The sequence below is a fragment of the Cololabis saira genome, chromosome 14, assembly GCF_033807715.1.
Source record: "Cololabis saira isolate AMF1-May2022 chromosome 14, fColSai1.1, whole genome shotgun sequence".
Taxonomy (NCBI): domain Eukaryota; kingdom Metazoa; phylum Chordata; class Actinopteri; order Beloniformes; family Belonidae; genus Cololabis; species Cololabis saira.
In genome coordinates, this window is record NC_084600.1 from 9,324,971 (window position 1) to 9,349,622 (window position 24,652).

The 24,652-nt window shown below is 39.0% G+C and overlaps 2 protein-coding genes across 4 annotated transcripts; both read left to right on the plus strand.

The window, feature by feature from the left end:
- LOC133460226 (spartin-like) lies at positions 1-10,784 on the plus strand. Of its 3 annotated transcripts, none has more exons than XM_061740807.1 (7): positions 1-816; positions 3,066-3,260; positions 5,581-5,737; positions 7,631-7,825; positions 8,546-8,707; positions 8,903-8,993; positions 10,378-10,784. In XM_061740807.1, the coding sequence occupies exons 1-7, from the start codon at positions 1-3 to the stop codon at positions 10,646-10,648; spliced, it is 1,887 nt and encodes a 628-aa protein (XP_061596791.1). In that variant the 3' UTR covers positions 10,649-10,784. The 3 variants fall into 3 exon arrangements, with proteins under 3 accessions (XP_061596791.1, XP_061596793.1, XP_061596792.1); XM_061740809.1 differs by lacking the exon at positions 10,378-10,784 and adding an exon at positions 9,217-9,444; XM_061740808.1 differs by lacking the exon at positions 7,631-7,825.
- Positions 10,785-11,306: 522 nt separating this feature from the next.
- ccdc169 (coiled-coil domain containing 169) lies at positions 11,307-21,163 on the plus strand. The gene is made up of 8 exons (XM_061740727.1): positions 11,307-11,383; positions 13,110-13,192; positions 13,315-13,425; positions 15,086-15,126; positions 17,392-17,490; positions 18,021-18,074; positions 18,504-18,580; positions 21,052-21,163. Exons 1-8 carry the CDS (start codon positions 11,307-11,309, stop codon positions 21,161-21,163), a joined length of 654 nt encoding a protein of 217 aa, XP_061596711.1.
- Positions 21,164-24,652: the final 3,489 nt, after the last annotated feature.

Consider the following 24,652-nt stretch of genomic DNA (forward strand, 5'->3'; position numbering starts at 1 on the left):
ATGAGCGAGCCTGCTGAGCTGCTGCTCATCAGGGACCAGTACGAGTTGGCATTTCATTCCCTGGGTCTCGGCTTGGTGGCAGAAGAAGCCGACAACAGGGCAGAAGCTGTGGCGTGTTACAAAAAGGCTCAGTTGCATCTCACCCAGGGGCTGGATGTTCCCGCTGGAGGGGACCGGCACCAGGGGCCCGCCTGGGACACGGCCAGGCTGCTGCAGCAGAAGATGAGGGACACCCTGGGGACGCTCGGCGCCCACCTGTCTGAGCCGGACCAGCCTCAGCTGATAACAGGAGACCACAGGGACCTACTCTTGAAGGACCTTCCTCCTCATCTTTATCCAGACTTGGCTGCTGACAGTCAGCCCTCACACAGCTCTGTCCACCATCTGTACCCCACCATACCTGCTACCCAGAATGCAACCCCAACCCCCAGTGCAGCCCCTGTCCTGCTCAGTCCTGCGTCCCCTGCTGCTGCTGCTGCTGCTGCACACACAGACACAGTCCCTGCAGCCGCTCTGGGAAGTGCAGCCATGGAGAATTCAGGGGAGCAGCCCCCGGCGTACACACCTAAACCCACAGACGGGCACCGCAGCCTGGGGTTATTTTCTGTCCAACCCAGCCTGGGGTCAGGAAAGCAGAGTGAAGTGACAGGAGGAAATGGAAATGAGCTGCTTTCCATCCCGTTTGGGGTGCAGCTGTTTTTTGTTGAACCCAACGGCCAGGTCAGCTCTCTGTCTTACCCCGGCTACCTCCGCATCATCACGCTGGATAGAGAGCACAAGGATTCTGCTGCTGGGAAACCCTCTGCTTTTTTACATGTAAGTAATGGTAAAGCGCTTTTCAGCACGGCTGGGATGGAAAAGCTGTCCTCGGGGTGTGTGTGTGTGTCTCAGAGGAAGCTGGGTGTTCCTGCAAGGGAAACTGTCATAGTTAAAATTTGACTCACAGTTGTTTCCGTGTTGCTCAAATACCAATCACTAAAGATCATTTTGTCTTTGTGATGAAACTAAAAATAGTCCAATCTAAGTGTTTGAGAAGAGTGTGTTCACTGGTGTTGCTATAACTACAACTGTAACTAAATCTCACCGTACTTATTTGTTACTTTTCTTAATGAATGGAAGGGATTTTTTTTCTCAACGCTCATCAAACCACAGCAATATAAAAAACGTCTGCTGATTATGACTTGTGTCTCTTTTGGTTGAGAATTTATTTTAGTGAGATGAAAAACTCTCAGATGAATTAGTCACCTAATTTATTTATTGTAACATTATTTCATGTCCCGTAACAATGCCGTGGCTGTGGACAGTGAAGTTGAGTTGCTTGACTGGACTCTAAAAGTCCAGCATGTACAGGACTGTCTCAGAAAATTAGAATATTGTGATAAAGTCCTTTATTTTCTGTAATGCAAAAATGTCATACATTCTGGATTCATTACAAATCAACTGAAATATTGCAAGCCTTTTATTATTTTAATATTGCTGATCATGGTTTACAGCTTAAGAAAACTCAAATATCTTATCTCAAAAAATTTGAATATTCTGGAAATCTTAATCTTAAACTGTAAACCATTACCAGCAATATTAAAATAATAAAAGGCTTGCAATATTTCAGTTGATTTGTAATGAATCCAGAATGTATGGCATTTTTGTTTTTTTAATTGCATTACAGAAAATAAAGAATTTTATCACAATATTCTAATTTTCTGAGACTGTCCTGTACATGTGTGGCAGTTTGATTTCATCTGCTCTAGCCCTGTTTGTGCCCTTTTTTTCAAGAGCCTTCTATGTAAATCACATTTCTACCTTCTGTTTTAAAGCATTTGTGCTTAGATTCATTAAAAAAACAAATGTTTTCTGTCAACTCTACTACAAAGCTTTCATTATGTAGTGCAGTGTAACCCATGACTGTTTCCACCGGGGCGGACCGGGCGGCCGCTGTCCCGTATTCTGCCGCTGCTTTGTTTCCCAGCAAGACAATGGTCCCGTTAACAGATGAGTCTGCGCTTCTGTTGTCCTGCGGGTCAGTGCCGCGTGTCCCGTGCCCTCACAGGGGTCATCCCGTCAGGCGGCATACCAGTGGCACGATGGAGCAGCATCGCTGCTGCGTCTGTGCAGGGCAGCCATGTCCATGTCCACGCTGCTGTGGTGGGACTTTGAGAAAGATCAGGAGTAACAGGGGGCTGCGGTTGCCTTGGAAAGGGAATAATGCTTTCTATACATCATGACAAAGAAACAAAACCTAGAATAAAAACCTGACAATAAAGCTTTTAGTACGGAAGAGTAATAGGGCCAGGCAGGAGAAAAATAAAAATAATATTTTAGAGGAGGAAGATTTTTTTTTCATTATGCACTTCGAGAAAATAGTCAAAATGTTGAGAAAAAAGTCGAAATGTCGAGATTAATGTTGAAGTACAATTTTGAGAAAAAAGTCAAAATGTTCAGAAAAAATTCAAAATTTGATGATGATATTGATTTGAAACACATATCACTCATATGCAGTTGCATAACTTCAGAAACGTACCCTTAACGTTCCACTCCAAGGATGTAAGTTAGTTAGTTAGTTACGGCTGCTGCTGCAGAGCTGTCAGTCGCTCTAACTGGATTTGATGGAGGAGGAGACATTTACACTTTATTCACCAAATTGTATTTCAACTTTATTCTCGAAATTTCGACTTTATTCACGAAATTTCGACTTTATTCACCAAATTGTATTTCAACATTAATCTTGACATTTCGACTTTTTTCTTGAAATTGTATTTCAACATTAATCTCAACATTTCGACTTTTTTCTCAACATTTCGACTTTTTTCTCAACATTTTGACTTTTTTCTCAAAGTGCACAATAAAAAAAAATCGTCCTCTCTCAAATATTTTTTCTCCTGCATGGCCCTAATACTCTTCCGTATTTTAGAGCTTTTATTTTGATGATTTTATTTGATGTAATACCATTGTATATGGGATGAGTTACTGCATGCATAGATTTCCTTTGAACCTGTAACAGCAGGTGATCCATAACAGGACACGTAACAATGTTGGTGATTATGAGTTTTGTGTCCGTGTGTTTGCAGGTGTGTGACCGGCTGTACCCGCTGACCTCGGACACCCCGGTGCTGCTGGCCAACTCTGGGATCTTCATGTTCCCAGACGCCCTGGCAGAGATACCGGGCTCTTACGTGGGCATAGTTCTCTCCTCCGAACTGCCCTCTGCTGATCGGGAGATGTTTCAGGACCTGCTATCACAGCTGGCTGAGCTCAGGATTCAGGTCAGTATGTGACAACACTAAACTAAACCAAGATGAGCGTGCGTGCGTGCGTGCGAGTGTGAAGACTTTAGTTTGGGTGGAGTTCCTGAACATCCTTATGATTCCTTGTTTCATGGCATGTTGTGCCTTCCTCTTTTTGTTGTTGATGATGCTGATGTTTTTAGTATCAGATGTAATATCTCATCACTATTATTATTACTTATTTCTAATTATTACATTTCAGTATTTGTTTTCTTTATCTTTTCTTAACCTACTAATGTTAGTTTCTTATGAACCGCATTCCCACTTGCATGTGGTTTTCTTTAAATCCATACTGCGGCAGAGTCGTGTGAGAGTTGGAGGTGAAGGCTCTGCCAGTGATGGAAAATTAAGTTAAAATAAATTGAGTTTTAAGGCACTAACTTCATAAACTAAGTTGAACAGGAACACTAACACCTGGAAAACACAGTGGGTCATAATTCATAATCCCCAACCTGGTTGCCTTTAATGCTATTAATTTATAACTACTAATACAATAAATAATTTGAAATAATAAGATTAATTTATAACTACTAATACAATAAATCATTTGAAATAATAAGATGATACTAATTATCCTGAAATATGTCATTCTGTGTATTTTAAAACATGGTCGCTCTGAGCAAGTGCACAGGCTTGTAGATGTGTTGCCTCAAGCTGTCAGGCTGGTGTGGTGAGGACCCAGATGCAGGAGAGCGAGAGGCAGGAGTTCAACAAAAAAAAGGGTTTATTAAGCAAAAACCAAAAGCGCTGCTTGGCAGGATCAGAAGTCACACAAAACAGGGATCCAAAAATCTTGAGCAAAAACTTGGCAGGACACATGGAGGAAAGAAAACGGACGGAACCACAAGGAGCAAGACCAGATATACACAAGGGGGTAACGAGACACGGGTGTGAACAATCAGGGCAGATGGAAGACAGGTGGCCTAAAACAGAAACACAAACTGGGGGAAAGGTCAACCACTGACACAAGCTTTAAAAGTGTATTTTTGTACTTCTAAATTGCACTTCCAAATATGTGTACCTGTTCATTTTTAAATATCTTATAATAATAATAATCAATTTTATTGATAGAGCGCTTTTAAAAGATCTCAAAGGTGCTTCACAGACACAAAGATAAAACGTTGAGATCAAGAAAAATTAAAAACCACAGGATAAAAAAAAGATAAGATAAAGGATAAGAAACAAATCACACATTAAAAGCTGTTCTGAAGAGGTGAGATATTATGTGATGTATCTTGGCTGTGCAGAGGACTGTGGGTCAAGATGTCCAGTAAAGACAGGTTATATTGATGTTGCAAAAAAAAACTAAGATAAAAAGCTGAATGCAGTCAAACATCCTTCTAATATCAGGACCTTCATTTTCTTATAAAATGTCAAACTACGTCAAGCGCTCTCTAAAGTACAAGGCACTTGTGCAGATATGTGTAATGTCAGACATGTAACATTCTTGATTTGACACACGCTTTTATTCTCAGAAGTAAAACAAGCTTGTAGTTGGTGTCATTTTGTAACAGTTATTATATATATATATATATACATATATATATATATATATATATATATATATATATATATATATATATATATATATATGTATATATATATATATATATATATATATATGTATATATATATATATATATATATATATATATATATATATATATATATATATATATATATATATATATATATCTCCATGGTTCACGTTTTCCTTTTTGTCCAGGATGTGAGACTAGATGCACTGTCGCTTTTAGACATGCCGTCACATTCTGTTTTCACGTTTGAAAGGAAAAACAAAAACATGCTGCCATGTTGCCATGTTTTGGGTAAAAACAGTCTGAGCCAACTATAATCTGTTCGGTTGTACAACCATTTTTAACGGCATCCTGATCCAATCCAATCCAATTTTATTTGTTAAGCACATTTAAAACAACCACAGCCGACCAAAGTGCTGTACAGAATAAATAACAAGACAAAACAGCTCAAGACATAAAATGTTAAATAAAATGTTAAATAAAGGTAACAGCCATACCATCAATCAATAAAATAAGATAAAATAAAATATAGAAGAATAACATAAAGAATAAAAACATAAAATAAGTCAACTGTCTTGCTAAGTGTTAAAAGCCGAGGAGAAAAGGTGTGTTTTGAGAAGGGATTTAAAAACAGACAGGGAGGATGATGTCTGATTTGCTGAGACAGGTTGTTCCATAGTTTTGGAGCTGCAACACCACAGCGCTGATGCACATCCCATCATAACAACTGTTTACCATGTGTCGTAATGATGTTCTGACAGGGCCCAGAAGGGACGGAGGCAGAGGTGATGAACTTAAGCAGCAAAGTCCCCCTGGGTCCCCTGCACGAGAAGACAGGTCTGACAGCACCGGGGGCTGAGAAGGACAAACTACCACTGCCGGGGTGGAGTGAGAAGATGGCACAAGGAATCCTGTCAGGTGAGTTCACAAATGACGTCTCTAACAGCGGCATGTTTTACACAGACTGAATATGCAGATGGCCACAAGAATCGACCACTAGGGGGCGGTGTTTACCACCCAGCAGTCTCTCCTGTGTGGGAATCAGTGAGTGTTGTGAGATGGAACAGTAAAATAATTGGAGATTTGAAGATTCCACTAACATGTTTGAAACGAAGTAGGATTAAAGTAACCACTTATCCAGTCCTACCCCTGAATCTTACATACATTCTTACATATAACAAGAGTTTCAATAAACTTATAAAACACACATACCTACTTTAATAACTGTTCAATACAGTGATATAATACTCAATTATATGTATATATAAATATAGTCAAAATCAAACAAATCAAAGCAAACAAAAGAAAACAAAACCAATGCCCAGCGTTTATAGTTGTGCTACTATGTATGTATGTACTAATAGAAGTAATTATAATGCAAAGTATTACATTATCATTACTTTATTATAATACTACAATATAATACAATAGAACAATAGACAGCAATGATATAACAATATACTTGAATAACTATATACGAGTAGATATGCTATATATACACTGGTTCATATATTTACCTTTATTAGATTATTCGATTTATAGTAATTACATAAATGAAAATTACTATAAATCTATATATCGATATATCTACATATAACTATTAATCAATATATATTAATAGAGATATAGAGACACAATTACTGTACGTATAATACAACTCAATATATCCATATACATACCTACATATAACATATCTATATCCATAATATACATCTATATATCTACATATATTAATAAACGTTCATATCTACATGTTTATTTGCATCTGTATTTTGAATAGAATGTTTCTTTGTATCTTTTTTTAAATGGTGATATGTTTTGACTTTGTTTTAGTTCCATGTTCAGGCTGTTCCACAGTTTCATCTGCAGGTCGACATACAGAAGCTCTTCAGTGTTTGTGCGTCTGTTGAGAACTTTTAAATTAAACTGATCCCTAAGGTTGTAGCTCCCTCTCTTTCAAAAAATCCACAACTCAACTTCTCTCCTCTTTACTGGGCAGCTACAGACTAGCTGATCCATCTTAGATGATACATCTCATCCACTACACGGAGAATTCCAATATCTCCCTTCTGGCCGTAGGTTTGAAATGGCTTTGTGCAAGACTAAAAGGTATAAATGTAGTTTTGTCCCCTCAGCTATTAATGCCCTAAATAGGACATGATTTCCCATCCTCTATTTATTTATTTATTTATTTATGTATTTATCTATTATATTGCTTATTCAATCTGGAGCATTAGTTTTGTTTGTCCGTCAATGTTTTGTTTTGTTATTCTCCTTACCTTACCTTACCTTACCTTACCTTACCTTACCTTACCTTACAGGACTGTCTCAGAAAATTAGAATATTGTGATAAAGTCCTTTATTTTCTGTAATGCAAAAATGTCATACATTCTGGATTCATTACAAATCAACTGAAATATTGCAAGCCTTTTATTATTTTAATATTGCTGATCATGGCTTACAGCTTAAGAAAACTCAAATATCCTATCTCAAAAAATTTGAATATTCTGGGAATCTTAATCTTAAACTGTAAGCCATAATCAGCAATATTAAAATAATAAAAGGCTTGCAATATTTCAGTTGATTTGTAATGAATCCAGAATGTATGACATTTTTGTTTTTTTAATTGCATTACAGAAAATAAAGAACAATATTCTAATTTTCTGAGACAGTCCTGTACCTTACCTTACCTTACCTTACCTTACATAACTTTACCTTACCTTACTCAAGGAGCATATTGTTCAACCCCCTGTACATGTGGCTGTATTAGATACGCAGAGACCATAACAGTTAACTTGAGTTTCTTCCTAGGAGCTACACGGTTAAGTGAGTCCCTTGCTAAAGGAGCAGAGGTCACTGGGAAGGTCATTCACAAAGGAGCCGCCAAGATCAGGGACCACATCACACCGGAGGACACGCCGTCTGAAGTCAGTCCCCGGGTCAGCAAGGGTCTGAATGTGGCCAAGAAGGCCACGGGCGGCGCTGTCCGAGTCAGCCAGTTCCTAGGTGAGGATGCACGACGCCCACGTGGGAAACCAGCCAACTAGGCAAAGAAGTCCCAGAATTTTCCTCTGTTTTAGTTTCTTTCATACTTTATAGTTATTAACCTCTTTCTAGTGGTTGCAATAAAACTATGGAGTTGATTTAAAGTACCGTATTTTCCGCACTATAAGGCGCACCTAAAGGCCTTTTATTTTCTCAAAAACTGGCAGTGCGCCTTATATATGATGATTACGGTAATTTCTGTTACTGTAGTCAGGGGGATTGTGGGTAATGTAGTTGGTGTCGCCGAAGTAATGGCGCTAAAAACGTCAGGAATCGTCACAGACGTTCAAGACAACAGCAGCGACGCCGACCCGTATCATGGAGACTTTGACAAGACGGAGCAAAGCATGTTTTTATTTTGTTAATAAAGTTTGACATACGGTACTTTTCTTCTTTTTTTTTTTTTTGTATTTGCTGTAGGATTTTGTAGCATTTCCTGTAGCGCAGCTCCATCAGGTAGATACGTAACTCAACCCCAGCCACTATAGTACGGTATTTTACCAGATATTTAGTGCGCCTTATAATGCAGTGCGCCTTATTTATGGAAACAGTTTTTAAATGCGTCATTCATTGAATGTGCGCCTTATAATGCAGTGCGCCTTATAGTGTGGAAAATACGGTAGTTGTTTTTTTTATCATTTACTGTGATCATTTATGTTTATTTCCTCATTGTGTTTATAGTGAACGGCGTGAGTACGATTGCAGAGCAAGTAGCAGACAAGGTGGCTCCCCGTGTGAAAAAACACGGAGCTAAGCTGATCCCGGAGTCCATGAAGAAGACCCAAGAGGGCCGAGCTTCCAACCTGGACGGAGCCAAGTTTGTAGCAGCCAGCGGTGTACAAGGCACGTCACATTTCAGGACACAAGCAGCAGCTTAGATCACCCAGGGAACTGGCCTGTTCTTGTACAGTCAGCTTTGATCGTGTTGAACACGGAGCATGTTGAACAGGTTTACTTGTCTTGTAAAACGTTTGATTGATCATCAGAACTTAAGAGAACTTAACTTTTTTCATAATGTGTTTATTCATTCAAAATAAGGTTTCTCTACTGTTTGGTCAAGTCTGGAGTCTGGAGCAAAGAATGTTTGCAAAGGTGTTGCAACTGAGACTGTTCAAACAGTGAAGTACAAGTAAGTTCAAATATGTTCATGCCTCCCTCTGTATTCAGAATATTTGTATTTTTGGGTCCTCAATGAATCACTGCGTATCTTGTTTCCACCGTCTTTCTGTGAATTTCACTTTAAACAGAAGTAGAAGGCTGGCTGAGAAAGCAGCCTTAGTCTTGTCTGTGATGTTCTTTTTCTCTTTGGTATCTTGGTGCACTGACCTGCTTTCATGCCTTTTTCCTTTCAGATTTAGGGGCTTAGAGAATCTTTTAAACATGTCCAGCAACAAATGACTGCACGGGGGAGTAAAAGGCAAAGGCTTCCTTGTGAACTAACAACTGATCCTGCTTAAAGCTTTCACGTATACTCTCTACTTTCACTAACCCAAACCAGGTTAGACACTAACAAGCAATGAGTCACACAGAGCAAGAAATGCACATCATCTACAATTTGTGCAATTTAAGGCTTTGTCTTCACGCGACGCGTAATGGCTCTAATTCTGGAGTCGGCAACCCACGGCTCTAGAGCCGCATGCGGCTCTTTAGCATCGCCCTAGTGGCTTCCTGGAGCTTTTTCAAAAATGTTTGACCTTTTTTTTTCTCTTTTTTTACCCTTTTTTTCTTTTTTTTCTTCCTTTTTTTCTTCTTTTTTACATTTTTTTCTCTTTTTTTCTTCCTTTTTCCGACTATTTCCTCGACATTTCAACATTAATCTCGACATTTCGACTTTTTTCTCGACATTTTGACTTTTTTTCGACATTTCGACTTTTTTCTCAACATTTCTACTTTTTTCACGAAATTTTGACTATTTCTTCAACATTTCGAATTTTTCTCAACATTTCGTCTTTTTTCTCGAAATTTTGACTTTTTTCTCGACATTTTGACTTTTTTCTTTTCTGCTTATACAAGACTTTTTTACAAGATTTTTTGCGGCTCCAGAAATATATATATATATATATTTTTTGGTCCAATATGGCTCTTTCAACATTTGGGGTTGCCGACCCCTGCTCTAATTGATGCACAACAAGACCATAAATGCAGCCTGGAGTGTGTTTTTTATGCTGGAGGGATTACTTGTTGCTATATTGTGCCTGAACGCTCCTCGGAGGACGTGAGGATCCCTTGACTTGCTGCTGTGATACGTGCTGCTTCAGGGCTTCAGTGTAACCCTCTGCTGCGTGCCTTTCTGGGTTAGTCCATGCTTACCTCGGCTAAATGTCGGCTTGCGTTGGGTTGATCCTGCTCTTTTTTGTTCATATGATTTTCAGACTTTTATTGTCATCTATTCCCTAATAAACAGCTTCAATGTGAGATTTGGGTGTTTTTCTTAACCCAAAATGTTTTGACATGAATGACAGCAGCAACCACACTCTCCTCTAACCACAGCCCATATATTATTTATGGTAAAGGTATGGGGACGATGCAAGCCAGGCCACAGACACTGCTCTAAAGTCAGTGGCCAATGTTGGTTTGACTGCACACAACATTGACAATCTGGGCATCAAAGCTTTCCTGAAGACGGCCGGCAAGAAGACGGCCAAGGCCTTTTTCAGAGGCCACAATGGACAGCGGACAGAAAGTGAGGGGACGGATGTGCAAAAGGAGGAACAACATGAACAGGCTGGAGAGAACAAAGAGCAGGAACACACGGAGAAGAAGGAGGTAGAGAAGAAAGAATAGGTTTCTGCAGGAAATGTGTTATTCCCTGTCAGCCTAATAACGCTCCTCCTTTCATTACTATTCAACGAAATGTGAATTATGTTTTAACTATGAATAACATGGTTATTATGTAATTTCTGTTTGGCATGTTATTAAATTCATGTGAAGTATTGTAATTAACTTTAGAGTGCATTTTTTCTAAGTTATTTAGTGGTTCTTTACCTCATGGTTTTCTGTTTTCTTGTATAAAGTTTGTCACCAAACTACTTTTGTGGTATTGTTCTGTATTTTTTTTTTAATTTGCAAAATATTGAGGCACTAAACCATTAATATTATCAGTAAACTTGGTTGCATAGGAGGAAAGTACTTTATTTTAGAAATACTTTTTTAATCTTATGAAATACTTCACTGCATTGAAGAGAAAATTATTATTATTTCAGTGAAATACTTCCGAGTTCCGGGTTGCGACGTAGGTTGGGTTCAATGTGTTTCAATTTGGTGGTTAATACTCCTGTAAAGTTATCAAGAATAAAAGAATAAAAGCATAAATGTAGGCCTATACATATAGAGAAAATAAAAAACTCCAGTAAAGTTGTCCGCCTTTAACAGACGGAAGGGGCGGTTTCCATGGAAACCGAGCAACAAACTTTTCCTCCGGAGCCTGAAGCTTTTAGTTAACATGTCTAAAGACAGTGACCGTGGTAAAAACGATCTGGCACGGCTGCAGGCGGACTTTGAAGAAGAAAGAAAGATAAAGTGAGTTTCTTAATGCAATCTACCTTTTATAAACTTTGAAGGAACCTATAGTACTGTAAGTGTTCAGGCCCTATTTACTGGGAAAGCATCTTCTTGAAGGATCTTCAAAACTCATAATCTACCTAGAACATCTTTTTATTTTTATTTACAATTGAGAAATGCTATTCTAGGTTATGGAGTTCCATGCAATACTCCTCTTTCTGAACACCCTCATCTTAAGCTTTTAGTTATTACTGTAACAGTACTCGGGTTGTAAAAAAAAATCAGGGGGGATGGTGGGTTTTATCACTAAAAACTCAAAATCTTAACAAGAATATTTGTCTTATTTCTAGTTAAAATGTCTCATTTTAATAAAAAAATCTCATTACACTTAAAACAAGACTCATCACTGGAAAAAACGACAATTTTCACCTGTTTCAAGTAGATTTTCACTTAAAATAAGTAGAAAAATCTGCATGTGGAACAAGATTGTTTTGCTTGTAATGAGAAGATAAATCTTGTCCCATTGGCAGATTTTTTCTACTTATTTCAAGTGAAAATTTACTTGAAACAGGTGAATGACTAATGTTGAAATAGCAGTAAAACCACATTCATTGATGAAATGACATAAGGGATGGAAAGGGGGGATGATTTTGACCGTTTTTATTTCAGGGGGGGATGCCATCTCCCTCATCCCCCCTCAACTCCAGTACTGGTTATTAACCAAATCGGGAGGATTGGTTTCCTTTTTATATCTAAAATTACAAGATGCTACAGGGTTTACAATGGGGGTGACTAAAGTATGGAATGTCGATTTGAAGGAATGGAAGCAAGTTCATGTAACAAAGCAAGGTTACATCACTAAATTTTAATCATCAAATGACTCATTTTCAATGTATCTATTACACTCCCAGGAAATGCTGCCAACTACAACTCTGCTCTACTCCCATCTGTCCCTTGTGTAACATTAGAGAAATAGGAACTTACTTGCATACAATGTGGCAATGCCCAGGTGTAGAGTTTTTTTGGTCTCGAGTAGCATCCCGGATGGGTGATATAATCTGAACCAGTATACCTTGTAATCCAATTATTTTGTTGTTAAACGATGACTCCCATATCTCAATTAATTTCTCTCAGAGAAGACTTTTGTTTTTAGGCTTGACAGGCACAAAGAAAATAATGATGTGGAAACCGCCACACTTGCCATGCTGTACGACATCTTGACCTTAGAACTTTCTATTGCCCGTTCTAATGGGGCCAAAGCAGAAAATGTTGAGGGTCTGTCTAAGGCAATTGAGAAAGTTAGAACTATGTACATAAAATTAACTTTAAATGCACATTCAATTGTAAGGAATGAAAGGAGGTAGTGGCCTCGTAAATTCTTCCTCATTCTGCTGCCCTGTATGTCATTGAATGAGAAAGAAAAGGTTTTCTTATTTTTTTTGTTTTTTTTATCCTACATTATAGATATTATTTATTTTTCCTTATTTTTCTTTTCTCTTTCTTCTTTCTTTTCTCCTATGTTTAGATACCACAGATTCTGTAAGCAGCAAGGGGAGGGGTGGGGAAACAGCCCAGTTATCTAAGCTACAATGCCTGCAACAATGTAAAGAAGTGTACGATTGCGTATGAATATAATCTTTGTAACTATGTATATATGATTTATCGGGGGTAAAATGCTGGTAAAAAGCTCAATAAAAAACTATCACAAAAAAAAAGGAAAGTATCTTCTGCCTCTTGGTTGTAGAGAGACGCTGGAAGAGTCCGTCTCAGATCTACGCAGGACCGTGTATGAGCTGCAAGAAAGACTGCAAGGTGTTGATGGTGAAGGTTGGTATATAGACTATAATAGGAGTTTTTTACCTCCACTCTTGTCACCCGAGCAACCCTCCATTGTGCTGTTTCCCACTGAGAGACTGGTATCACAGAGTTTCTGTTTCCACTGATATCAGGGAATGAGTGGAGGACCAGGTATGAGAGCCAGCTGGAGGTAAATGGACAGCTGGAGAGGCAGAGCTCACTCCTCCGGGAGAAGCTGGAGATTATAAGAGGAAACCCCATGGGTAAGTTTACAGTTGTTGTATGGTATTAGGAAGTAAGAATGCTGACCGTATCATAATTTTGATGCACTTTTTTTAAAAGCATATACATGTAATCTAGATTAGAATGCCAGTTGGGTAAAAAAAACAAGAAAGTGCATAAAGGTGAACCTGAGAAAATGCATAACTGGCAGGACCTTTCATGTTGCTGACATCCTGACCCTAGAGTCAACTTCTGTTGCAATAGATGCTATAGCCTAGAAATGAAACTGAAATTGAAAATTTAAATTCCCAATCTATGTGCAGTGTGAAGAAGTGCAAGGTGTATTGTGCTGACTGAAATATTAAGGTAAAGAAGGCTCACACATGGCCAATTCTGAGCAAATTCAGTCATAACAAACCCAAGATTGGGCCGGGGAAAAAACTGAAACCAGATTTGATAGATGGATGAAATGACAGAGGTGCTACAGCTGTTTTCATACAAGCACCACAACCCTGACATTTTTAAAACTTGCTCCATGCTGTGTGGAAACACTCGTTTTCAGAAATGAAGCCACTCACTTTGGTGGACTAGTAAGGAGTTTGGTGAATGACCATGGAGGACCATGCATAAATACAGCAGCTAATCCTCCAGAGCTTGACCGTTGACATGGTTATAGTATTTGCTGCTTCATACCCTCTTCTATTGCTATGGCTTTCAATATTTGGGTTAAATCTTAATGCATATTGAATTGAATTGAATTGAATTGAATTGAATTGAATTGAATTGAATTGAATTGAATTGAAATTTTATTTCGAACATGAAACAGTAGTGAATACAAAACAAAACAATAATTAAAGCTGCAAGCAGCGATGAACTCGTGCGTGCAATTTTCACCAATAAAAGTCAAGGACTCAAAACTAAGTCCGATGACACCACCCATGACTCTCTATGTCAAACCATTCAAAAGTTATGGCAGAAAGTAGGCAGAAAGTAGGAACTATCAAATACGGACCCACACACACACACACACACACACACACACACACACACACACACACACACACACACACACACACACACACACACACACACACACACACACACACACAAATGTTTTATGAATATCAATAATCCACACTCAATCTGTTCCATAGACCTTACTCCATTATTTGTTATGCAGAATATTGTTTTGATATCAATTAAAAACTCATTGCAACAGACAGGCATGCAGCCTTACTCTGCATCTCTGTCTAGCTGTGATGTAAATAGGTAAAGTACTGTGATTTCCACAGCATGCACGTCTTGCCTCCCGTGTGCTCACACAGGCACCTCTCTGGAGCATTTTTACATCAGTTAGGAGTTTTCTGCTCATTCTCCAGAAGCGTTCTCGTGTGAAAACATCTAAACACTTTGAGTCAGGTGGCAGATTTGTGGATGAGAAATACTGGTGTGGGCCGCAGCAATTAAGGACGGCTGCAAGCTTGGCTTTTTACGTCAAACATTTACAGAAAATGATCATCAAACCTGCTTTGTTTCATGGAGGATGAATAAACCAAGAAAGCGTTTTAGTATGCCCAAAAAAAATAGATAGAATAAAGAAAACAAGACAGCAAAATGTTAACCATGTTCACCCACCTCAAGCACTTTTGTGCCATACTTTCATCAAGCTTACATAATGCTCTCAATTGGATTCCTTTACAGATCGACTGGCCTCTATCCGATCATATGAGGACATGCCAGAGGTGAGCACATACATGCGGATTTTCCTTTGTTTGTTCATTCATTTTTGTTTTTCGAACATGTATAAAAAAGAAAAAAGACAAGAAAACAAATACAGGTGGGCATTCCACCACATAAAGAAAAAATAGAATAGAATAGAATAGAAGACTTTATTGATCTCCCAGAGGAGAAATTCAATCGTGCAGCAGCCAAACACACACACGCTCAACGGTTTATACAAAAGAAATTAAAATAGAAATAACCAATAAATAGCTAAATAATTAAAAAAAGAGCAATATAAAATGTAGAAAAATGAGCAATGTACAAGAGAAAAAAAAAATAGTAAACACAAAAAAACTGATAATATTTACATGTGCAAAAATACGTGAGGTATTTAGCGGGCAAAGGTTATTGCACTTTCAAAGAGACAGGTTACTGCACTCGGGTGGCTGCAGTTGCTTATTATAGAGTCTGATGGCTGTGGGGATGAAGGACCTGCGGTAGAAAAAACCCAACATAAAAACATATTTCAAATTACATGTTCGAAAAGGAATGGGAGGAAGTATAAACTTATTTAATCCCACCCCCTTTCCACAACTAAACATAAATTATATGTCTGTATTTCTTTTTTATACTATACACTAATTTGTATAAATATATATCATTTTTACAAAAACAACCTGTTTAATACAAGATGTAAGCCTTATCATAAATATAATATAACTATGATATAAATATAATACGTATATCTACGTATATAAACATACAAAGACAACGTGACAAAATAGCAGTACACACGCAGCTGGTGATCTTTAAACACAGTCTTTACTTTTATACCTCAAATAAACCATTTCTTTATATTTCTTCTTAAATTGTTTTATGTTTGTACATTCTTTTAACTCCAGATTCAAACCATTCCACAGTTTAATTCCACAAACTGATACACAAAAACTTTTTTTTGTTGTACGCACAAATAATGAATACCGTATTTTCTGGACTATAAGTCGCACCTGCATATAAGCCGCATCCGCTCTATTTTTTAAAAAATAATTAAAAAAAGATATACAAGCCGCCCCTGCATACAAGCCGCATCCGCTCTATTTAGAAAAGAAGATATTTAGCTGCAGATATTTATGTTGTTAGATTAGATATTTACTACATGTACAGAAGGATTTAGAACTGTAAATGATGTACATGTTTGTACCTAAATAGATCCTTTCCTAACAGTGTCTTTTAACACGGCAGCAACTTTGCTGATTAAAACGGGACAGAACCAAGAGAAAATAACCGGTATTTATTTATCTATTTATCTGTTTGAAATCTGCTTCTACCTACTTCTATCTGCTAAAGAAGAGGTAGCGTATTCTTCTTTGCATTTATTTTGTCTTAGTTTTGATTTTAATTCCGGTTAGAGTGCCCCGAGTGGTGGAAGAAAAATCCACAGAATAGAACCTTTGTATAAGCCGCACGGTTGAAAACTATGAAAAAAGTAGCGGCTTATAGTCCAGAAAATACGGTAATAATTTTCTTTGGAGGTTTTCCTTGATGTGCTTGTGTTTCCTGAGAAAGCTTTGAGCCACAGACAGCAGACACACACGGACACGCCAGCAGAGAGAGCTAGAGACACAGAACCAATGCAGACAACGGCGTGAGGATTGTGACGCCAGCTGCTATCCATCCTCCCGTGGATGCAGACTCCACAAACGAGAGTTTAATCGCAGCTCTGTAATCACAGGATTACAAACCATGGGAGAGTAATGCAGGCTAATTACAATACTCTAACACACCACATAGTGAAGGGTTGTACGATACAGGATAAACACGACGCAGGTGTCTGCGTGCCCAAGGGCAGAACTAACACATGCCTATTAATACATCCTACAAGTCACTGCAAGATTGGGGACTAAAGATGTGTAGTCGACCAGTTTATGCTTCAGTAAGACGGACTGAGACTGCGAGAGGCGTTTTGATCAGACTGCTACGCAGTCACAATGGAGCTGCTCCAAATTCACAAAATCACAAGGTCTCATTCCTCATCCCTGTGGTGTTAATTTGACACAGTCTGTTTTTAATGTTTTAGCACTTTTTTATTTGGCTGTTGAATAATATATGAGCCCAGTTCATTTTTGTCCGTCTGCTTTCATCATGAACCCCCCCCTTGGATTCTGGTTCTGCGTTACACCATTAGTGTCTGATGCTCGCTGAGCACAGTGGGATTCAAGTGCAACTTGCTGCAGAATGACACCTTTTGCATGAAAAAATAAATTAATACAAAGTCTTTGTTACAGGAAATGCTTAAAGAGCATCTAAAGCTCCTGACAGAGGAGAAGTTAGAGCTCCAGACTCAGCTGAGGAACTGTCATCTTCAAATGGAGCAGGAGGGAAAGGTGCAAAGTCTTAAATGTCCTGTAGACACAATTTCTGTGGTGAGGATTTGTTAGGGTCACATGTCTGCTGGTCTAGTTTTGTTCTGTCTCAGCAAGCACCTTTTTAGTTGTTTATGCAATAATTATTTCAGTTACAAATAGCCATCGTTAGCAGAGGATTGAAAAAGATTTGGCTGACAGTTTTATTTTGCATTCTTCCCGGCCTAACAAGTACAAATGCAAACATTAACCTCAACCTTTGTCCCGCACTTTCTTACACTTGGCAAGTATGTTCTTAGTTTACTCGGTTCTTTGTTTATTGTTCTGTTCAACTGGGAGATATTAGTTGATTAAAGGTTTAGCACACAGCATGTGCAACCAGTAATCCCTAATCTCTTTGCTCATTAACATTAAAGACTTATTGAATACACACTCACGAAACAGATATCAAGCTTTACACCCATTAACAGATTGATTACAGTTGGAGTAAAGGTTATTCATGAACGGAAAGAAGGGATCATTTGGCTTTTTCTGTTTCTTTCACATATCAGGCATTTCATAAAACCAATGATGAGAGGCGGGCGTACCTCTCAGAAATTGCTATGGTAAGCGTTGATAAATATATTTCCTATTTTTTTACATAAATCATTGGACAGTGCACTTTATGCTGTATGGGTCCTCTTGAAGGAGAGCAGATAATTATACTGACTAATGCATTGATTGTGAAGAACATATTAGTTTTTGCACTCTTCTTCTGCATGGTTATTTCTAATTCATCCTTCCACATATTTTTCTGTTTAACCAAAACAACTGAACACGTTCTGCTTTACGCTGAAACAACACTGGTTTTTACAAATTTCTGCAGAAACTGCTTTTGAGCTACATTTCTCACTGCGAGCATTTTAGAAACAAATACCTGTATGGGAATAACTCAGCATGTGACTTCCTGCTGTGCACACTAAAGGTCACATACTGTAAAAGTGCATGTTTGGAGAGCGCTAACTGAAATCTCTCCCCGTTTTCCTGTCACGCAGCAGAGTTCTACCCACGAGGCCCGTCGGAGACGCATTTCCTCTCAGCAACAGAGAGCACCGGGGAGCCAGCAGAGCAGGTCAGAGCTTCCACGTTTACATTTGATGAATAAAATAATACCAACAACAGTCCAGTGGAAAAATGATGACTTCAGAGAGGAGGAACTCATTTTAAAAACAATCAGAGGATAAACCAGAATTATTGCATCTCTCAACATGCATGCAGGCAGAAATATATTTCTCAAAAGAATTTGCATTTTTGAAACTGTGAGTAAAAAACTGAATAAATCTTGGGATTCAGGGACATTTTTTTTTTTACATTGTAAATCAGATTCCGTTTTTCAGAGGACTTATTAAAATTAACTCTATTCAATTCCTTATAATAGCTAAAGGGTAATTAAATTATCATATTCTGACATGTTTTATTCTGATACTGTTGAATATTAATAATCCATCTTGCCCTTCTCTCCACCCCAAGATTTCTGTCTACACACTTTCAAATAAAGACCACTAGAGCCACAGAATGTTAGGAAAAACCCAACAAAAAACCACATGGTTGAGAAGTTCATGGTCGACTCAGTAACTACGAGGTTCTGTGGCTGGAAAATAGGCTCAAATCATCACACTGCCACCACTGTGCTTGGCTGTTGGTGCCAGATATTGGTACTGATGTGCCAGAGTGGCAGCGCTGCGCATTATGGTCAAACAAATCCACTTTGGTTCGTCCAAAGGAGATTGTCCGAGAAATGTATTCAGATGCAAGTTGCAAATCTAAGTTCGGCTGCCAAGTTGTTATGAGAGAGGATACTTTCTCCGGGCAATCCTTCCATACAAGCCACACTTGTGGTGTCTTTTTCTGGACATTGCATTGAGGTACATTTGCTGGAATATCTACTCAGGAGAAGATTGGCAGATTGGCAACTGCCTTGACATTTTTTTCACTTGGGATCAGTCTTTCTTACGACAGAGTATTAGGGCCAAACTAAGAAAAGAAAATAAGGAAATTACGAAAATAAAGTCATAATAATATGAGAATAAAGTCGTAAAATTACGAGAATAAAGTCGTAATATTTTGAGAATAAAGTCGTAATATTTTGAGAATAAAGTCGATTAAAGATTTTATATTCAAAATATTACGACTTTATTCTCGTAATATGACAACTTTATTCTCGTAATGTTACGACTTTATTCTCATAATATTACGACTTTATTCTATAACGACTTTATTCTCTCAATATTATGACTTTATTCTCGTAATTTTACGACTTTATTCTCATTATATTATGACTTTGTTCTCGTAATATGACGACTTTATTCTCGTCATGTTACGACTTTATTCTTGTAATATTACGACTTTATTCTCATAATATTACGACTTTATTCTATTACGACTTTATTCTTATAATTTTACGACTTTATTCTCATTATATTTCGACTTTATTCTATTACGACTTTATTCTCATTATATTATGACTTTATTCTCGTAATTTCCAATTTTTTTTTGTCTTAGTTTGGCCCTAATACTCGTCGTACTTTCTCACTGTAGAATTCAATTCAATTCAATTCAATTCAATTCTATTTATATAGCGTCTAATACAACAGAGTTGTCTCTAGACGCTTTCCAGAGACCCATACCCAGAACATGACCCCCGAGCAGTTATTACATAAACAATGGCAGGTAAAAACTCCCCTAGTGGGAGAAAAACCTTAAGCCAAACAGTGGCAAGGAAAAACTCCCCTTTAGGAGGGAAGAAACCTTGAGCAGGACCAGGCTCATAAGGGGGGACCCTCCTGCCGAGGGCCAGACTGGTGGGTCAGGGACGGCAACAGCACAGCAGGCAGGTGGAAGCAGCAACGGGATGACCAGGGGTGGGGACCGCAGGCCAGCACGCAGCTCCCGAAGCTCCGGCCCAATCAGCAAGTCCCAGGTTGGGGTGCAGGGTCAGGGAAAGACTTGTGCTCCGTAATGCAAGCTACAAGCCACCCACGACCACCTGCAGAGAGAGAAAAGGGAGGAGAAGGGGGGGCCAGCAACGGGATGACCAGGGGTGGGGACCGCAGGTCAGCACGCAGCTCCCGAAGCTCCAGCCCAATCAGCAAGTCCCAGAATGATGAACTGCAACATTTTTAGAAAACCTAATACCTCTTATTAGACTTATGGGCAGCACCAGTTGCTTTTCTAAGGTCACAGCTGATGTGTTCCCTTTCTTATCACAGTTAACACACACACGCCTGAATGCCCCAGATCACCAAAACGTATGTTTTCATGGATCACTCTTGCTTGATAAGTAAAACCTTTGAGAAGAGGATGTACTTTTATGATATGTATCTTCTGGATGTGTCCATTAAATCAAGAATTTGTCTTTTGGTAGTTTTTTTGTATAATTTATCATGTTTTTGTGTTTTTTTTTCTATTGCTTGCCTTGTCATTCACATATCTGTATTTGTGTCTTTGTTATCCTGTGGCACATACAAGGAAGCCGACTAGCAGGAAGACGGAGGGTGATTCTAAGAAAGGAAAAGAAGGAGAAGAACATGGAGGAGGAGAGCGTCTGAAAGGAGGAGGAGGTGGTGATTCAGCCATGGAGAGAAGAAAGGAGATGGAAACGTTAAGGGAGAGGAGGTTGCCCTCAATAAAACACTACCTGAAACACAACCGCTAACTGAAGCTTTGGGGTATTAGTCCATGCAAAGAAAAGTAACGTTCTCTGCAGGAAAAGTTGTGTTTTTACATCTTTTTTCTTTAGCCTTTGTTCCTATTTCCCAATGGCTGATTGTATTATACTTGAAATAGCAAAGTTACTATTTAGGGCTTACTCTTATACAGGTTTAGCATTTCAAGGAAAATGCAGTATTACACTGTATTTTCGGTTAAAGGTGGATGTCGTGCCGTACTGAGAGAATGGCTTGGCTGAAAAGATCTTTGACCTTTTAAAATGAAAAAAAAAGCATATAAACTTAAACTTACATGAAATATCTTACGGAAGAGTATTAGGGCCATGCAGGAGAAAAAAATATTTGAGAGGGGAAGATTTTTTTTTATTGTGCACTTCGAGAAAAAAGTCTAAATGTCGAGAAAAAGGTCAAAATGTTGAGAATAATGTTGAAATACAATTTCGAGAATAAAGTCGAAATTTCGTGAATAAAGTCGAAATTTCGTGAATAAAGTCGAAATTTCGCCTTTTTTCTCAACATTTAGACTTTTTTCTCGACATTTAGACTTTTTTCTCGAAATTGTACTTGAACATTAATCTCGACATTTGTACTTATTTCTTGACATTTCGACTTTTTTCTCGACATTTCAACTTTTTACTCAACTTTTTTCTTGAAGTGCATAATGAAAAAAAAATCTTCATCCTCTAAAATATTATTTTTATTTTTTCTCCTGCCTGGCCGTAAATATCTGTCTATAAAGAACTTTACTGAGAGAGGTTGTCTGTAATGCATCATGCATCTCCAGATTCTGACATGTGTTGTGAGTGTGAGTTCTGCTTTTAAAGCACTTTCTACCACGTGCACGTCGGGCAAGCAGCACCACACCGTCCACTCTCTGCGTGTAGTTGTGTAGTTCATCCACCCCCGTCTTACCTACTGACCTTCTTTATACATGTGGGTGTAAGAAAACTAACTGTAAGAGATTAAGTAGTGATTTGGAAAACTTCCAGAAGCAGTATTTTATCTCTGCTAGTGTGTGGCCATTGCGGAGGATGAGTGCAGTTCTTGTCTCAGTTATTGTCAGCCTCACACTTTAAAGTGAAGCCATGTCTACTCGCAGTGGAGATGGAGCCTTCATTTTGGGCTGTTACTTAATTCTAATCATTCTTTAAAATGTCCTTTTTTTTAACAGTTTTGTCTCTACGCACACAGATGCTGCTGTATATGAGTGAGCTTTTAGATTCTGTTTTTTTTTGTGACTTTATTTGTGTTTGTAGTCAGTAATATCATAGGTTAACCAAATTCACAAAGAGTGATTGTTCCTTTTTTATTTAGAAATTAAAGTAATGAGGACACCGAACTTTATGATTTGACCCCATTAACGTTAGCTACCCAAAAATCCAACATTACCTGATACAAAATGGGAACCGCAAATCCACGTTTCGGTGCCTGGAATCCAGTTGTTTCTGTGAATTGCAGCGACCCATTTGTCTCTCTTAAGCTTATTTTTCGTCAGTCTGTAAAGCTATAACTCCGATTTCTTGCTAAATCTATGAGTACAGTCGATCGCACAACAGCTCTTTTCCATTTTAGATGTTTTCCAGTTGCTCAAACTGAAAGTTTACGCTGCCACATATTTTGTTGTTTTTGAAAAATATGTGGTAGCAAATGCCTGATATGAAGGAAAAGTCGGGGCAAACATTAATGTTTGAGATTCAGGTTACTGACAAATGTCCTAACATTTGGCTTCAAAATGCATTAGTACAATTCATTTCCCCCCCATAAGTCTGAACCCTGGTGCAGCAAAACAAACTCCAACCATGATATTCCCTCCACCCTGTTCAACAGATATGTCAACATTTATTTTGCTAGAAAGCAGTGCTTTCTAATCTTTGAACTCATCCCTTGTTATGGAACCCAGAAAGTAATATCTGTGGTGCCATCCATCCACACAAGAACACTCGCTTTTGGCCCGATGATCTCGGTAAAGTGCAGACAGTACCAGTGGTTTCTCACTGCATCCCTGTAGACTATTATTATTACTATTACTACTACAAGAAGACAGGGGGTAAGGGAGCCCTCTTGCCCGGATGGGACATTTTTTGCTGGATATACAATGGATTCCTACAAATATTGGAAGCCTTTGTGCATGGTGATCATGTGCATCGAGGACGTTGAAGATGCCTTCATATTTGGATTTATGATAGCAGGATTTCTCCTGATTATCCTCATGATCGGAGGTGGGGGTTTCCACATGTATCGACAAACGCGTAAGTCGTCGGCAGCCGTCTCGGCTCTTTCAAAGCTGATGGACGGGGCAGAAGGATCAAGCAAAGCGATCAGCGCTCTGACTTTTACGTTAGGAGAGCAGGCCCGTAAGCTGGATGCAATTCTCGAACAGAACCGCAGGCTGGCGGGGGTCTTTGAGCTCATTAACAAGATTGATAACAACCTGGAGAAGTTGGGAGCTCAGCTTGGCCAGAATTGATCACAATTCGCCTGATTGGAGTCGCCGCTGATGAACCATCAGCGACTGAAAGGCAGACGGAAAATTACTGAGGCTGCCTGTTTTCAAAATAAATGCTGATTCTATAATCTGCCCTTGACAGAGCCGTCTTGGGCCGACCGCTCCTGGTCGCAATCTTCCTGGTGGAATGTAAACAAGATGACTCTGCCTCCCACTAACCCTCCCCTCTCCCACGAACACCTGCGGATCCCTGTTGCAGAACTGTACCGAGCCGCCTGATAACATCAAGGACATTGGCTGAGAGCAGATCTGGGCGGAGGTTCACGGACTCATCGCTACACATACACTTACTGATAAGCACACACAATTCCCTCAATTCAAACGCCTTCCTCGGCTCCCCCCTCTTATCAGCGCCCCCCCAACTGTCTCCGGGTTCGAGCGCCAGACGGCGATCACTTGGATGTACTGTGCGGGGACCCCCCCACAGCTGGGGCCATTTGCATACGGTATCTGATATCTGATCTCTGTCAATTCTTCCATCTCAACGATCTTAGAATGATTGATAGGGATTTTCTGATATGGTTATTTTAGGAAGTGTGCTGACCTATGATGCAGTGACAAGAGGTTTGGCTTGTTTGTCCACGTTGGCTTGTGTAAAAGTGCATACATTTACAGCACACAAAACCTTCTTGTGTCCTTTTCTCTCTCTTCATGTGCGATGTTTATAGCACAGCTTACTTGATCCTGCCCATGAATCAGAGCCACGGCGTCGCCTTCTCCATGTCTTCTGACGACAGCTGAAACACAGGGACAAATCCTTGCACGAGCCATCAAAGCTATATAAATCACAACACGGCTACTTCGTTACGTCTATTCTGTCAGCTCTTCTGTCTACACTGATCCTTTGTGAGCTGGGATTTGCAAAGATATTGCCACAGTGTAAGGATGCAGCGATTCATGACTGGAAACTGTAACTGAACTCTCTCAAAAGTCCACATCCATGGGTGGGTGTATTTCTCTTCTGGCATGA